We start from the raw sequence: 14,146 nt of genomic DNA, 5'->3' as shown, positions 1-14,146 counted from the left end.
ATTTTTCTGGTGCCAAAGAGATAATCTGACTTCAGGGAAAATCTTAGTCTGTAAGGGAATGGTTGTGAAAGGAGATGTGCTGACCTCCTGTGCGGGCTGTCTCTGGCAACAGAGCTTAACAAGAAAGGGCGACCTTTGCACTGGCCTTCAGCTCGTCTCGTTGGCACCTCGGGCAGATAATCCGTTAAACAGGTGCCTTTTGCTGCCTGTAAATTAATTAGGAAGAAAATGGAGCTTCACTGCACAGCAAACAATTCCCAAGGGTTTGCACCAAGTGCTGGGAACTACGCAACGACACGGGACGTGTCGGATGCTGGGATGCGGGCAGAGTCGGGTGTCTCGCAAGCCGTGCTGTGCCTGGGAGCCCGTCACGACTAAGTCGGAGAGGAGACCAGCTTCTCCTCGTGTTCTCTCTTCTGTGCGAGAGCTGCTTGTCATAGCAGGGAGGACCCCTGGGGATGTTGGCAGCGACTGGTCCAGCAGGAGTAGGAGAACGCAGCCCTGCGTTACCAGGCTGCTGCAGCAACTGGGAGCACCCAGCCCATAGGGTCCACATCGAATCCCTGCAAAGTACCTGGATAGCTGCTGTCACACACCTCGGAGACAGGCTCTAACGGCTGTCCGGAGGGCATGGAGCTGAGCTGAACCCATCGCAGCTCTCAGCAGCAAGCACTGAGCTCGGCCAGAAGCGTTGTACGCTAGAGCTGCCTTTGCTTTTCCGCAGCGGGTTGTACCCGGATGCGTTTGGACCAGGTCCAAGTCGGATTTGCTAATGGAAGAGGAGATCCGTGTACTCGTTCAGCAGGACATCTCCTGCCCGCGGTGGGTTTTGCGTGGGCAAACGGCGATGGGAGACCGGAGCTGCGTGCGAGTGCCCTGACCTGCCCGACGAGCGACGCTCGGACCAGCTGTTAGCATCATCCCCCGGAGCCTAATCCAAACCGACGGTTTTAACAAACACCAAATGCGCTTCCAGGGCTTCGCAAGAGGTGGCAAAGGGCGGAAAAGTGGGAAATAGTTTACTCCTAACAGGCTCGCTATCTGTGCGAGGCGCAGGGCAGGGGTGAAGAGGGCTGGAAGTGTAACCCCTGGGCATGGCACTGCTTTTCCCAAGTTGGCTGGGGCAAAGCAGGGTCCCAGGGCTCCGGGCACTGGGGAAATACGGCTCCACGCACTGCAGGTACCAGAGCACTCTTTAGGATGGGGACTGGAGCTCCGTGCACTGGGGTACGAGGACTCCATGCAGCAGGGGCACCCAGCGCCTGTGCACTGGGGCACAGAGCTCTGGGCACTGCAGGTGTCGGGGCAGTGCACATCCAGGTACTGAGACCCCCGGCTTTGAGGTACTGGGGTGCTGTGCACGGGGATACCTGGGCTCCCTGCACCAGGGTGCCAGAGCTCCGTGCTCCAGGCTAGCAGGGTTCCGTGCACGGACGGGATCGGGGCACCGTGCCCTGGAGTTCCAGAGCTCCATGCACTGGGGAGATTTGGGCTCCATGTACTGAGGGGCTTGGGTATCAGTGCCCCAGGGTGCCAGAACTCCATGCATTGGGGGGATTTGGGCTCCATGCACTGGGGGGACTGGGTATCAGGGCCCCGGGATGCCAGAACTCCATACACTGGGGGGATTTGGGCTCCATGCACTGGGGGGACTGGGTATCAGGGCCCCGGGATGCCAGAACTCCATGCACTGGGGGGATTTGGGCTCCATGCACTGGGGGGACTGGGTATCAGGGCCCCGGGATGCCAGAGCTCCATGCACTGGGGGTCAGATCTTCGTGGCCCGGGGTACCAGAGCTCCGTGCACCGGGGAGAACGATGCCCCGTGCATGGGGCTGCCAAAGCTCCATGCACCGGGGGGGGAGTCAGGGAATCGGGGCTCTGGAGCTCCATGCTCCAGGGCAGCAGGGCACCGTGCACCAGTGGGGACAGGGGCTCTGGCTCCGTGCCCCCGAAGATGCCAAAGCCCCGCGGGTGGGGTGCCGGTGCCCCGTGCAGGCTGTACCCGGCGGCGCGGCAGAGCCGCCCCCTCCCGCACCGGGAGCCCCGCCCGCCCGGTGCCGCGCGGCGGCTGCGCAGAGCGGCGCCGCCATGAGCGAGGAGCGGCTGCGGCGGGTGCGCCAGCGGATTCGGTCCTTCCCGGACTTCCCGGTGCCCGGTGTGCTCTTCCGGTGCGGGCGGGGATGGGGCCGGGGCCGGAGATGCGGATGGGGATTAGGATGGGGATGAAGCTGGAGCCGGTGACCGGGGATGGGGATGGAGATGGAGCCGGGGCCGGGCCGGGCTGGAACCGGGGAGGGAGGAAGGCAGGACCTGCTTGCCCCGGGCTGGGGAGCTCGGTCGAACGCCCGCCCAGCCCCCGGGGATAACGAGCTGCTCTCCCTCTCTTTACAGCGATATCAGCCCCTTGCTGAAGGATCCTGCGGCTTTCGGCACTTTGATTGATCTTCTGGAAGATCATTTGAGAGCGTCTTTCCCCAAAATCGACTTTATTGCAGGTGAGCGTTGGTTGAAACATCTGCGAGGCCGGTGCAGAGCACCGTGTCCTCGGGGTGTCCGAGCGGGAGGTGTGGGGAGGCTCCTCTGGCTAATGGCACATGGAATTCCGTAGCCCTCGGACATTATAACCACCCAAATTGTTGGCCTCTGTCGTATGGTGACACCGGGACAGGTTATACCCTTAACTTACTCCTGTTGTTTCCCGAAATACTGGTTTTGGGTGTGGCAGACGTCATCTGATGATACTTCAGTGCCAATTCTGTAATTCATTGCTTTCATCATTAAAAAAAGAGTCGGGGAGTACTGAAAGTCTGACATAAAGTCTTACAGGCATGCCTGCAAGGTCTTGCACAGTCCCCATGGCAGGCAGACCCTGTTCCAGCATGTTTTCCTTCTCAGGGGGGGAGGGGGGAGGCCTTTGCAAGCCAACAGAAGCAGCCTTTGTGGTGGTAACACGTTGCAACACACCTAGGGAAGAGGCTGAGAATGAAAGTGCTGGGGAGGCTCTGCTTGGGCTGGGCGATAGCCCAAAGTTCAGGGAGTTGAGACCAAAACCCGGCCCCAGCGCCTCGTGATAACCACAGTCTGTTCCCAGGTGGTGCGAAGCCCCTGGCTGATACCAGGGCTCAGCTGAGCTTATCTCTGGGCAGAGCTAGAGAGGAGGCAGAACGGGCTGATGGGCAGATCGATGCGGTGCCCCGGAGCCCATCGCCAGCTCGTCTGGGCGAGCACAGGCGGTGCAGGAGCGCGGTGTGTGCTTTCAACCCATAGAAACGACGCTGAGAGCAAATTGCTTTTAGAGACCCACCCCCCCGAACGCGGGAGGATAAATATGGGGTGTCGTGCAAAGACACCCCCAAGTTCAATGGCTCTGTTCTGAGTGTCGGTGCTGCTCTGCTCCCCCCCCAGGCCTGGACTCCCGCGGCTTCCTCATAGGCCCCCCCCTGGCTCAGAGACTGGGAATCGGCTTCGTGCTGATACGGAAAAAGGGGAAGCTTCCCGGTCCGACCGAGTCGGTCTCCTACACCCTTGAGTATGGCAAGGTAACGCCTGGGGAGGAGAGGGTTTCCAGGGTGGTTGATGCAGGGTCGGGAGGGGTGTGAGTGAGGGGATGGGATGATAAAACTGGGGCGGGAGGGTGTCCCCACGCTGGGTTTCGCAACCAGTGCTGATGCCACGGGCACCCTGGCACGGCACAAGCTTCAGGAGCGGCGCTGAGCTTCACCGTGCCCTGTCATGGCAGCTCCCTCCCCAAGCCACGGACACGTGGCTTGTGTTGCGAGCCACGCTGTCAGTTTTTTTTGCGGGGGGAGAAGGTGATAAGACTTGGTGCTAAATCACTTTTTTTGGCTTGAATTCAGGGGCATGAACACGGAGTGTGTTTCCCACTCTTCCAGTAAGTGCTACGAGTAAATGCCTTTACTGCATGGCTTCCAACAGCGCGCTCGCCCCGTAACACCGCAGCCTCCCTGGTTAAAGAGCAGAGGTCTCATCCCAGTAACACGCTACCGCCAGTCACTAACGGCAGCCAGGGTCGGGCAGCAGAAACACCACACAGAGCGTTATTTATGAGGGTGGTTTGGGCCAACCCCTGCGTGGGACAAGTCCAGCTGACGCAGGACGTGCCTGTGACGGTTTGGATCTGCCGTAGTGGTGCTGTCAAGGCAGAGCACACCAGTCCAGTGCGTTGCAGATTTTCCCCACTGGAGAGCTGCTTCGGGATAAGGTTTCACGATGGGGCCAGAACTCACTTGATGAACGTTCAGGATCTTGACGTGTCGGAGGGGTTGGCCCAGCCATCACCTAACCTGCTATATATTTCCGTGGCACTCCCCTGTAGCCAGAGTCTGTGTTTTTGGAGTTTTAGGTGCTGAGTGTTAAGGTTGATCTCGCTGAAGACTTGTCTGCGTTCCACCGTGCGTCAGCAGTTTGTGAAGTGTTTCTCTGTGAGGCAGGGCTAAATGAAGCCACTCTTTCCACCCCGCAGGCTGAACTTGAAATCCAGAGTGACGCCGTGGAACCGGGACAAAAAGTAGTCATCGTGGATGACTTGCTTGCCACCGGAGGTGAGAGAAGCGGATGGCGTTGGACCACGTCTAACCCGCGTGCGGTAGGAGCGGCCGTGGGGTTTGAAGCTTACTCGAGTGACGATGTTTCTGCTCAACTTCTCGTCTTGTGCAGGTACCATGTGTGCAGCCTGCGAGCTGGTGAAGAAGCTGAAGGCTGAAGTCCTGGAGTGCTTGGTGATCATAGAGTTAAAGCTCCTGAAAGGGTCTGAAAAGCTCAGGTCCATCCCTTTCTACTCTCTGCTGCAGTATGACTGAGGAGGAGCCGGGAGAAGGGAACACATGGGTTTGGGGCTTTATTCAGGGACTCTTGATGTCACAAGGGGGTGGGCAGAGGGGGGAATCTACAATTTTGATCCTGGCCAGATGCTATAAATCATAAGTCCTATTTGTTTTCCAAGCCACAGATTAAGGTGTGTTGAGAGTAAAAATCCTTTTTGGAGTTCATCCTTTTGGGAAGAAGGAACAGCCTGATTGTTCTGGGAGATGGAGACCAAAGTGCAGCTTCACTGAGGGTTTTTTTTTTTCTAGGAGACCAAAGTGAAAATATTGTTGCTGAGGCAGGAGAGGTCTGACAGCTTTGGGGGCCGTGTTCCCCTTCGGTTGAGCCGTGTTTGTTCTTGTTTGTAAAGTTTCCCAGGGCATCAGGACCTTGAAAGGACCATGGCAGTTGGGAGACTGTTTTGTTGGTGTTTTTGGTGTCAGATAAGGCTGGAGGAAAGAAAGAAAGAAAGAAAAGGCATTGTTGTTGCGTGATGGATGACGTGGTTTGGAGATGCTCCTGACAGCACGGTTCAGTTTGGTCACAGTAGCTAAAACCCAGTGTGCCAAACCTTTCACACACCTGAGAACATTAGGGACTGTGTCCCTGTCCTAGCAGGGGCTGAACTCACTGATAAAATAAACATCGACTTATTTTTATTTTTTGTAAACTGTCTCAGAGCTGTTCTTGCAGTAGCTGAAGCTGTTAATTACCCTTGTGAGCATCTTCCTCCAACCCCAGGCTGGCAGTGGAGAGCAAGGCTGTGGCATCAGCTCCCCCCTTTCCACCCCAAGCGCTTGGAAGGAAGCACTTGCCAGGACTGAGCAGTTCAGGTATCTTTTTCTCTGTGCCTGGCACCAGCCTTTAGCTAGACAAGGGGGTACCCAGGCTGGTCCTGCTTGGTTGCACTGGAAGTGCCCAGTGCTGCTGGTATGGACGAAGCCCCCGCAGCTCAGCTCACATTCCCTATCCGGCGCGTGGGGATGCCGCACACTCTGCCCTTATACTCGTAAGGGTTTTTACGGCTATTTTTATCGCTGTTTCCTGAAAAGCCACTTCAGTGCTGCTTAGTTTGTGCTGAGAAACACCGTTCCCCTGGGAGAAACCTACCCCAGGGCACTTGTTTTCACAGCCAGCCCCTGTGCGGAGCCAAGGGAAGGCAGCGCCTTGCACGCATACTTGGCCCGAGGAGGGGGTCCCTGCTGCGAGGTAGGGAAGGGAAAAATTAATTCCACCCCAAGGAGCCGTGGAAAGCAGCTGCGTGCCGTGGAAGGGAGTGTTAAGCCCTGCCGGTGCCAGAGCTGCGTGCGGGGCCAAGGGGTGACATCAGGGAACCCGGGGACAGTGCCATCGCACACGTGTGCCTGCCAGGCTGCCGCAACCAGCTCCTCTCCGCTGTGGCGAGGTCTGCTTGGCACGGCTGGTAGCCCAGAGCTCAGCCTCGCACCCCAGCCCTGTGCAGCCCTCCAGGTTTAAACCCTCCTCCCTGGAACCAGGGCTACCTCCTGCCAGCAGTGCCAGCCAACTGGCCTGCATGATGGCAAGCAGGGTCCTGGAGGAAGAGGAGGAGGAGGGCAGGCTGCCTGCTCCCCAGCAGCACTACAGGGATCACAGATGCTGCCAGCCTCCAAGAGCAGCACTCCAGGTGGGGAAGCTGCCCTGGTCCAGTGTGGTTCCCCCCACCCCGAGGGACAAAGGACAGTCACCCTTCCATGCAAGTCCTTGATGTCCTGTGCTGAAACCAGCTGGTTTTAGCTCAGGAAGCGGCGCAAGGTGTGCCCGATGCAGAGCCGGGCAGGGGCAGCGCCCACCCCACCTGTCCCCCAGCAAGCACTGACCTCACCTGGGCACTGGGCCAGGCTGGCACCCCTGTAGCAAGGGGCACCCTCTTTGTCCCTCTTCCCAAGCCACTTCAGCCAAGTGACCCAAGTTTTTTCCTTGGGGAAAAGGTCCCCCCAGCCCTGCCCGCTCCCATCCCCGCGGGAGCTGCTCCGCAGTTCCCTATTTACAAAAGCCACATTCAGTTCCCTGCAAACCCACGCTCACTTTTTCCAGTTAAGTCTTTCTCCAGGAGCTGGATGACGACCCAGCCCTTCCCTGCGTGTGCCGGCCGGCGCCAATTGCCATGGAGAACCGCGGCGCTAACGCGGCACGGACGGACAGCTCACGGAGGAAGAGCGCTGGGTTAACACAAGTCAGCTATATTTAAAACATTTAATACAAATATGTTTTGACAAGTCCTGTAGTTGTTTCCAGCGAGCACTGGAGATGCGTTTTCCCTCCCTTAAAAACAGAACAAGGCCCAGAGCTCCAAAAACATCAATTTGTGACTTCTTCTCTCACTCCTTCCTTCTTGTCACCCTCTCACCCTGCCCAGTCCTGCCTCCACCCCACCATGGCCCACTTAATGGAAGAAGCCTCCTGCATCAAACCTCCAGGAGAAGCCTCCTGCATCAAACCTCCAGGAGAAGCCTCCTGCATCAAACCTCCAGGAGAAGCCTCCTGCATCAAGTTCCCTGCCTTGGGAACACGGCAAAGCCAAGAAGAGGTTATCAGCTCCTCTCCCCTGCTTGCATCGTCACCCCGGGACTACTTCAGCTCAAGGGTTAGGGGACCCTGGCAAGAGAAACTAGTTAAAGTAAAGTGGTTTCCTCTTCCTCAGACATCCATGAGGATGAGTGTCCCATCAGCCCACACCAGTCCGCGGAGCGCGGTCGGGATTTGCTATGTGTAGAGGAGATCGCGTGGGAGAAGCCTCAACCCTAGGAGGGCTCAGAGGGCTTCTGCCTCCTTTGCCGCCTTGGTGAGGCTCTGGGTGACGAGGCTGAGGTCCTTCCCCTTGTCCAGTTTGACGTAGGTGTCCGTCCTGACGGCGTGGATCCCCACCCAGTCGGGCAGCAGCTCTGCGAAGAGGCGCAAGTGTTTTTCCATCTCACCTGCAAAAGAGGAGCAGCAGCGGCGGGGTCAGAGCTCAGCTCCGCAGCCCCTTCCCCCTGCAAAGACAACTCCCCCCACCACCACCAGCACCACCACTTTTCCTACCGGGAGGCATCTGTGTGTCGTAGCTGTCGGCCATGCGGGCACAAACCACCTCCATGGTCAGCGCCTGCTTCTTCTCGGCCACGAAGACGTTGCGCAGGACGCGGGCCATGGCCGGCAGCCGCCCCAGCATGGCGAGCCGCTCCTCCTGCCGCGCGTCCCGCGTCATCAGCGCCTGCAGCTTCCGCGCCTCCTTCGCCCGGATCTTGGGGAGCAGAGAAGATGGGGTGAGGCACAAGCGGGTCCCCCCCAGCACCGGCGTTGCAGCCAGGACCGAATTACTCACCCTCTCGAGCAGAGCCTGGGACACCCCTTTGAGAGCACTGGAGGTGCTGGCAGGGGACGGTGCTTTGGAAACCACCAGTTCCCCCGCACCGGCTTCAGCGGTTCTTAAGGCCAGGTTGGCAAGAGCTTTTTCCATCTGCTCATGTGGAAGAAGGAGGAGGAGTTGGGTTACAGCCGGGAGCCGCTCGCGCTGGAGGAAGGAGAAGTTTCCCCTCCACCACCTCCGCCCCGCAGCCCAGCGCGGCTGACCCGGCCCTGTGGGGTGCTGGGTCTCCTCTCCCAGCCCCGACGTCGGTACTGCCGGCTCCTCCAGCCCGAATCCAGCCCCGCACCACGACCTGCGGCGCTCAGCCAGGCTTGTGTTCCCACCTGCCTCCATCTTACAGTGCTCCGAGTCCTGGGGCTCCCAACAACCCTTCCCGACCTCTATCCGGTAACATCTTCCCAGAGAAACAGTCCCGGAACCCCGGTCCCGACTCACCTTGGGGGTCAGCAGCCCCCGAGCCGTGCTCAGCACCTCCTGGGCTGTGCTGAGTCTGTCCTCCTGGGGCGGCTGCGGCAGCTCCGCCGGGCTGATGTCCGGCACCTCATCCACGTTGAAGCGAGGATGCCAGCGGGTCAGCTTCTCCTCGGGCACCACCATGGGAGGGTTGAGGGCAGCCAGGAATGCCTGGAGAGGGGTGAGAGCTGTGTTGGCACCAGTGGGCCAGGTACGGGGCAGTGACCGCTGCCTTGTACTCCCAGTACAGCTTAGCAACACACAGCAGCTGGCTTGGAGGAAATCCAGACCCAGGAGAGATTCCAGCTGCCATCTCACCCACCCACACCAACCCACCAAGAGCATCCCGCAGGAACCAGCGATTCCTTCAGCCTGGATGCCAGCCCCGCTCCTTCCACCTGCTTCTCTAGTGACCCAAGCAATCCCAGATGCCAAAACCAGAGGGTGCCAGGGCGAGGGGGGTGTCCTCACCTTGTGGTGCTGCTTGATGATGTTCACCAGGTTGCGGTTGAACTCCTTCCTGCGCTCCAGCAAGCGCGATGCCGACAAGTGTGGGCGGCCGTCCACTTTCTCCTCTGCCAGGAGAGACACGAGCATCACCGGTGGCATCTCGGCAAAGCGCGGCAGTGCCACGCCGGGGCCCGATCCTCACGAGCCTCGGGAAGGGCAGGATCAGAGCCCCGCCATGGGGCTGAGTCGCTGCCAGGATCACTGCCCTATCATCCTCCCGCTTGTCCCACAAGTGTTTTCCACTTCCAACACACTCAGGCCCTTTTGTGTCAGATGATTATCCAACAGAGCAGGCAGAGAACATCCCCGGGGATTCAGGGATCCCAGCCAGGACCGCGCGCAGGAAACCCTCCGGGCCATACGTACCTTCCCCCAGCACCGGCTCCAGTGTGAGCTGGTAGTCAGACTTCTTCACGCCACTGCTGAAGGTGGGGATGTTCCTCTCCCGGCGCAGCCTGTACGAGGTGGGGTACACCGCCTTGATCTGCCCCACGTGCCTCTCCTCGAACTGCCTGCAACAGCACCCGGGGAGGTCGGGAACCCCAAGGGCTGACACCCGACAGCTTCAGCTGGGTCCCCGAAACGGGCTGCCCGTCGCTGCCAACTTACCTGCGCATCATGTCCTGCACCCCCTGCTTGACCTTCGCGAAGGTGATGGTCTCGGCACGGTTGAAGAGCATCCCGGCGATGGTGTCCACGCTGCGGAACATCTCCGCCAGCACCTTGAACTTGTAGGGCAGCGTGAGCCCCGGGGGCAGGTCCTGGGCGAGGGTGTGGAACCGCTGGTACGCGGGGGGCTTCTCACTGCTGGGAAAGGAGAGGGGTCAGGGTCCCTCCAGCACACAACAGCTGTGGGTTGTGGTGAACATAGCGCTGGGACAGCCCCGAGGGTGCAGGGGGGGACCATGACAGGCCAGCACAGGGGTCCCACTGCCAGCAGGGTCAACCTCAGAGCCCCAGAGCTGTGTGCCCACCCTGGTTAGGGGAGACTCCTCTCCTCCCCCATCCTGAAACTCTTCTCCGAGCAAGCTGTGCCAGCACCTTGGTCACATCACCCACCCTCCATGCCCTGGGGACACAGATGCCTCAATGCTCATGGCAGTCAGGGTGGCTCGAACCACACTCAGAGAAGCCCTTTGCACGCAGCGGGGCCGCTCCGGCAGAGCCCCCACACCCCCTTCATGGGGGAGGGAAGACCCCTGCGAAACCGCTGTGGGGGTGATTGGTGGAACGGGGCTGCGACAGTCACCGGGACACCCCCGGTTCCCCTCAAAGCTGCTCCTCACCCGGCCTCTGCCGCAGGAGCTGCCGCCCCGGTGTCCCCAGACGGCCGCGCTCCCAGTGCGGCTCCACTTCCCGCTTGCTTCTGGTGGATCCGCTGCTCCAGTTGCCGCACTCGCTCCAGACGGCTCCGTAGGTGGGTGCTGGCTTCGGCGGGGACAGAGGGCAGCTGGGCCAGCTGGGTCAGCTCCTTCACCTTCTGCAGGCGGCGTCGCAGCCCAGCCACGTCCTCCTGGGTGGGGAGGGGGCACACGGTCAGAGCAGGGGTCGCACATCGGCAAGAAACACAAAAAAACGGAGCAGAAAGCCAAGCTCGTCCCGTACCCGCTGCAGGCGCCTGGTTCTCCCCGGGGAGGCTGTGCCAGGCTGTGCCCCCCCATCCTGCCCCTGGTCGGGGGAGCGGGTGGTGCTGGTCGGGGGGTCTGCTGCCAGGTCCGGCGAGGGACTGGTGGCCTGTGGGAGAAAGCAGAGGAGCGTTAGAGGCTGCCCAGGGAGCCCACCCGCCGGGACCCCCTCCCCAGTGGTGTTGTCCCCCTCCCGCCGTCTTGCACTGGTGGGGGATGGGGTGGAAGCCGTAGGGGGGTCTGCACTGGGGGCACGGGGCAAGCCCTGAAAGCGGGGGGTCTGCATCAGGAGAAGAGGGGCAAGCCCTGGGGGGTCTGCACTGGGGAGGGGGGAGGGGGGTCGAGTCCTTGCGGGGGTCCTACTCCGGAGACGGTGCCCCGGTTTTACGGTTCCACCCGCCCCCTCTCCGTTTTCGGGCCGCAGCCCGGGGGAAGCGGCGCATCCCCGACACCGGCCGCTCCCTACCGCAGCCGGCGGCCCCGGCTCCGCGTCCCGCTGCAGCTCCAGCCTCTTCCGCGCCGACTTCCCGCTCGCCTCCCCGGGCCGGGCCCCGGTCGGCGGCTCCGCTTCCATCTCCCGGCGGCTCCGCTTCCTGCCCGCCAGCCCCCGCACCGCCGGGGAGCCGCCGCGGGCCGGGGTGCGCGGCGAACCGGGCAGCGGCGGCGGGCGGGCGCTGAGCCCCGCCGGGGCACCATCCTCATCCTCCTCCTCTTCCTCCCGATGCACCGGGGGACCGGCACGGGCGGCCTTCAGCCGGCGGCCAACACCGCGCTTGGCCGGGGCGCCGGTAGCCGCCTTCGTGCGGCCGAAAAAGTCGGTGAGGCGGAGCTGGGCCATGGCGGCGGCGGCGGTGCCGGTAGCGATGCCGGTCCCGGGGCGGGCGCGCCAAAACCGCGGCTCTTGGCGGGAACGCACGCGGCCGCAGCACTGCCCACGGCGGGCCGGCGGGGGTCACGTGGGGCGCACTTGGCGCCACAGGGCTCTTAAAGGCGCCGTGCCTCTTTACAGCCGTGCTCCACGTCGGGGCCGGGAGGGGTCGGACCCGCTCCGAGGGGGTCCGACCCGCTCCGGGGATGTCCTTCGACCTTACCCGGTGCCGCAGTGCCTGGTTCGAGGGACCGGCTGGTGCACCGGCTGCCCCTGCCCGCTGCAGGGATGGCGAATGCCCGCCCCTCGGCTGGTGCTGGACGCGGGGGGCTGCGAGCTGGGGGACCCTGAGCAGGGGAAGAGCTGGGCAAACAGCGCCTGAAATGCTGCTGGCCCTAGCCGGCCCCTGGGCTGGTGGTCACCCCTCTTATCTGCTCTCCCCAGTGCATTTGGGGCCGGGGAGCTGGTTGTTTCCAGCTTGCATGGGGCCAAGTCCTGCCCAGCTCCCAGCAAGAGCTCCACGGTGGCCACGGGGTCCCTCGAGGGATGCTCCCGCTGCTGCCTTCCCCCCGCATCCACGACTCAGGGCAGTGGCCAGTGCTCTGGCTAGGGACAGCCATGGGAACAAGGAGCTCCAGAGGCACCTGTGGCATCCCCCTGCCCCATGGCACGGCTGCATGTTAATGGCACTGCCCGGACATGGGAGAAGCTCGCTTGCCCATAAAATGCCTCGCCGGGCACTCAGGCTGTGCCCGCAGCACATTACGGGGCCGTGCCGCTCTCCAGCATCTCTCTTAAAGCCTGAGCGAGGCCGGCAAAGTGGAGCGTGGCCACTCAGGGCCGGATTCGGCCGCGCGAGGCAGGGCTCTGGGGTGCCGTTCCCCGTGCCCATTTACTTCCGCAGCCTCCATTCCCAGCCTGGCTGCCGGCTGGGGTGCGGTGGGTGCTTGGGGCCGGGCTGGGAGCGAGACGCCGGCGTGGGCGCCATGCACCACCCTTTCCTGGATCCCTTCTGGATCCGGGGGGATGCGGCCTGGGCTTTCGCAGCAGCGATTTCCATGCCCGGGTCTCTGGGACGCGGCGTTAATGCGGAGCCTCGTGACTCAGTGTTGACAAGCGTTTTATTTACACAAGTGAATCCTCTGGGTCCCAGCAAGGAGAATCAATGCGGGCCAGGCCGAGGGGCCAAGTCCCTGCTCTGAGGATGCTCAGAGGCGGTTTGGGGTGCCCACAGCCCGTCCCAGCTCCCACGAGGGGCTGTGCCCAGCAAAAATCATCTGGATGCATGTGTTGCGGGGCCCTCGGGCCCATCCTGCCCTTGGTTGGGGGGCTATGCCATGGGCAGCAGTATCTGGATGGCTGCAGCTTCTGTGGCACATCAGGGGTCCATGCCTGGGCAGGAGGAAGAGCCCAAGGAAGAAAGCAGAGCCTGCCACGGTGGGGAGCGGGTCGGCAGTGTACCAGCTGGATGCCAATTTATTAAGTGTGTTCAGAAGACAAACACTGGGAAGCCAAAGAATGCAGAGAATTTCATGGGCTGATGCTTCCTGTTAGGGGCTGGCGGTTACCAGCACTGCCCGGGGTGCTGCCCGCTGCCCCGCAACCACCAGTGATGCTGCCCTTGCCACTGGCTGTGCCCAGTGCCCAACACCTCTACAGCTAGGGTTCAGCTCAGGCTGTGGCAGTGAGCGTGGCACCCAGCTCCCAGGGTGTATGACCCTGCACCCAGCCTCACCATCAAGGCACCCAGCTCCTGCAGCACGTGGTTGTGCACCCAGATGCCCCTGTCTGGGAACCCAACTCCATGGGCGTGCGGTGGGCACCCAGCTCCGGGGATACGGGACCATGCACCTAGCTCCAGGGACACGGGACCCAGCTCCCAGGGGTGCACGGCTGCTGCCAGGGGAGCATGCCCAAGCTCCCTGCTCTGGTGCAGCGTGCTGGCTGGCTGCAGCAGCTGTGTGCCCTGTGCCATGTTGCTGCCCCGGCTGCAGGGTTCCGTGCAGGCAGTACCAGGCCCCGGGGCCGAGCAGAGTGCTCAGCCTCAATCAGCTCCAACCTCTTTTTTTTTTTTAATGAAACAAACAGGAAACACACCAGCTTTTTTTGTTTTTTTTAATCATTTTTTTTGATTTTTTTTTTCCTCCCCTGCCGCAAACGCTCTTGCTGCCGGCGGCGGGAACCCGGGGGGGGGGTGGGGGGGTGGCACCGGGTTCACCCCTTCTTTTCCCCTGCTCCGGGGGGCCGCCCCCGCTGCCATCGGGGCTGAGACCGGCCGACTCGTTGCAGCAGTGGCGCGGCTGCAGTGCCAGCCGGCGGGCGGGGCGGGGCGGGCCGTGCCGTACCGGGCAGCGCGGAGCCGTGCCGGGCCGAGCCGTGCCGGGCCAGCCCGCCGAGGGGGGCGGGCGGCGCCGCTTATAAGGCGGCGGGAGCGGGGCGGAGGAAAGCGCGTCCGTTCGCTGCGCTCCGGGACCGTCCAGCGGGGCCTGCCCA

The 14,146-nt window shown here is 61.9% G+C and overlaps 2 protein-coding genes across 3 annotated transcripts; one reads left to right on the top strand and one right to left on the bottom strand.

The window, feature by feature from the left end:
• Positions 1 to 2,091: 2,091 nt before the first annotated feature.
• APRT (adenine phosphoribosyltransferase) lies at positions 2,092 to 5,292 on the top strand. Its single transcript, XM_086621039.1, has 5 exons — positions 2,092 to 2,171; positions 2,395 to 2,498; positions 3,409 to 3,542; positions 4,487 to 4,565; positions 4,681 to 5,292. The coding sequence occupies exons 1-5, from the start codon at positions 2,092 to 2,094 to the stop codon at positions 4,821 to 4,823; spliced, it is 540 nt and encodes a 179-aa protein (XP_086477165.1). The 3' UTR covers positions 4,824 to 5,292.
• A 2,307-nt stretch (positions 5,293 to 7,599) lies between these two features.
• On the bottom strand, positions 7,600 to 11,623 carry CDT1 (chromatin licensing and DNA replication factor 1). 2 transcript variants are annotated; one of them, XM_086621118.1, is made up of 11 exons: positions 11,238 to 11,623; positions 11,041 to 11,065; positions 10,766 to 10,894; positions 10,447 to 10,673; positions 9,770 to 9,964; positions 9,527 to 9,672; positions 9,122 to 9,225; positions 8,633 to 8,821; positions 8,153 to 8,287; positions 7,870 to 8,071; positions 7,600 to 7,763 (listed from the first exon to the last, which is right to left on the bottom strand). In XM_086621118.1, exons 1-11 carry the CDS (start codon positions 11,621 to 11,623, stop codon positions 7,600 to 7,602), a joined length of 1,902 nt encoding a protein of 633 aa, XP_086477244.1. The 2 variants fall into 2 exon arrangements, with proteins under 2 accessions (XP_086477244.1, XP_086477245.1); XM_086621119.1 differs by lacking the exon at positions 11,041 to 11,065 and having other exon boundaries at positions 9,770 to 9,967; positions 11,252 to 11,623.
• Positions 11,624 to 14,146: the final 2,523 nt, after the last annotated feature.

The sequence above is a fragment of the Tauraco erythrolophus genome, chromosome 15 (genome assembly GCF_009769465.1).
Source record: "Tauraco erythrolophus isolate bTauEry1 chromosome 15, bTauEry1.pri, whole genome shotgun sequence".
NCBI lineage: Eukaryota > Metazoa > Chordata > Aves > Musophagiformes > Musophagidae > Tauraco > Tauraco erythrolophus.
The sequence above is the reverse complement of the archived record's forward strand: the minus strand, read 5'-3'. Positions and strand labels throughout refer to the sequence as shown.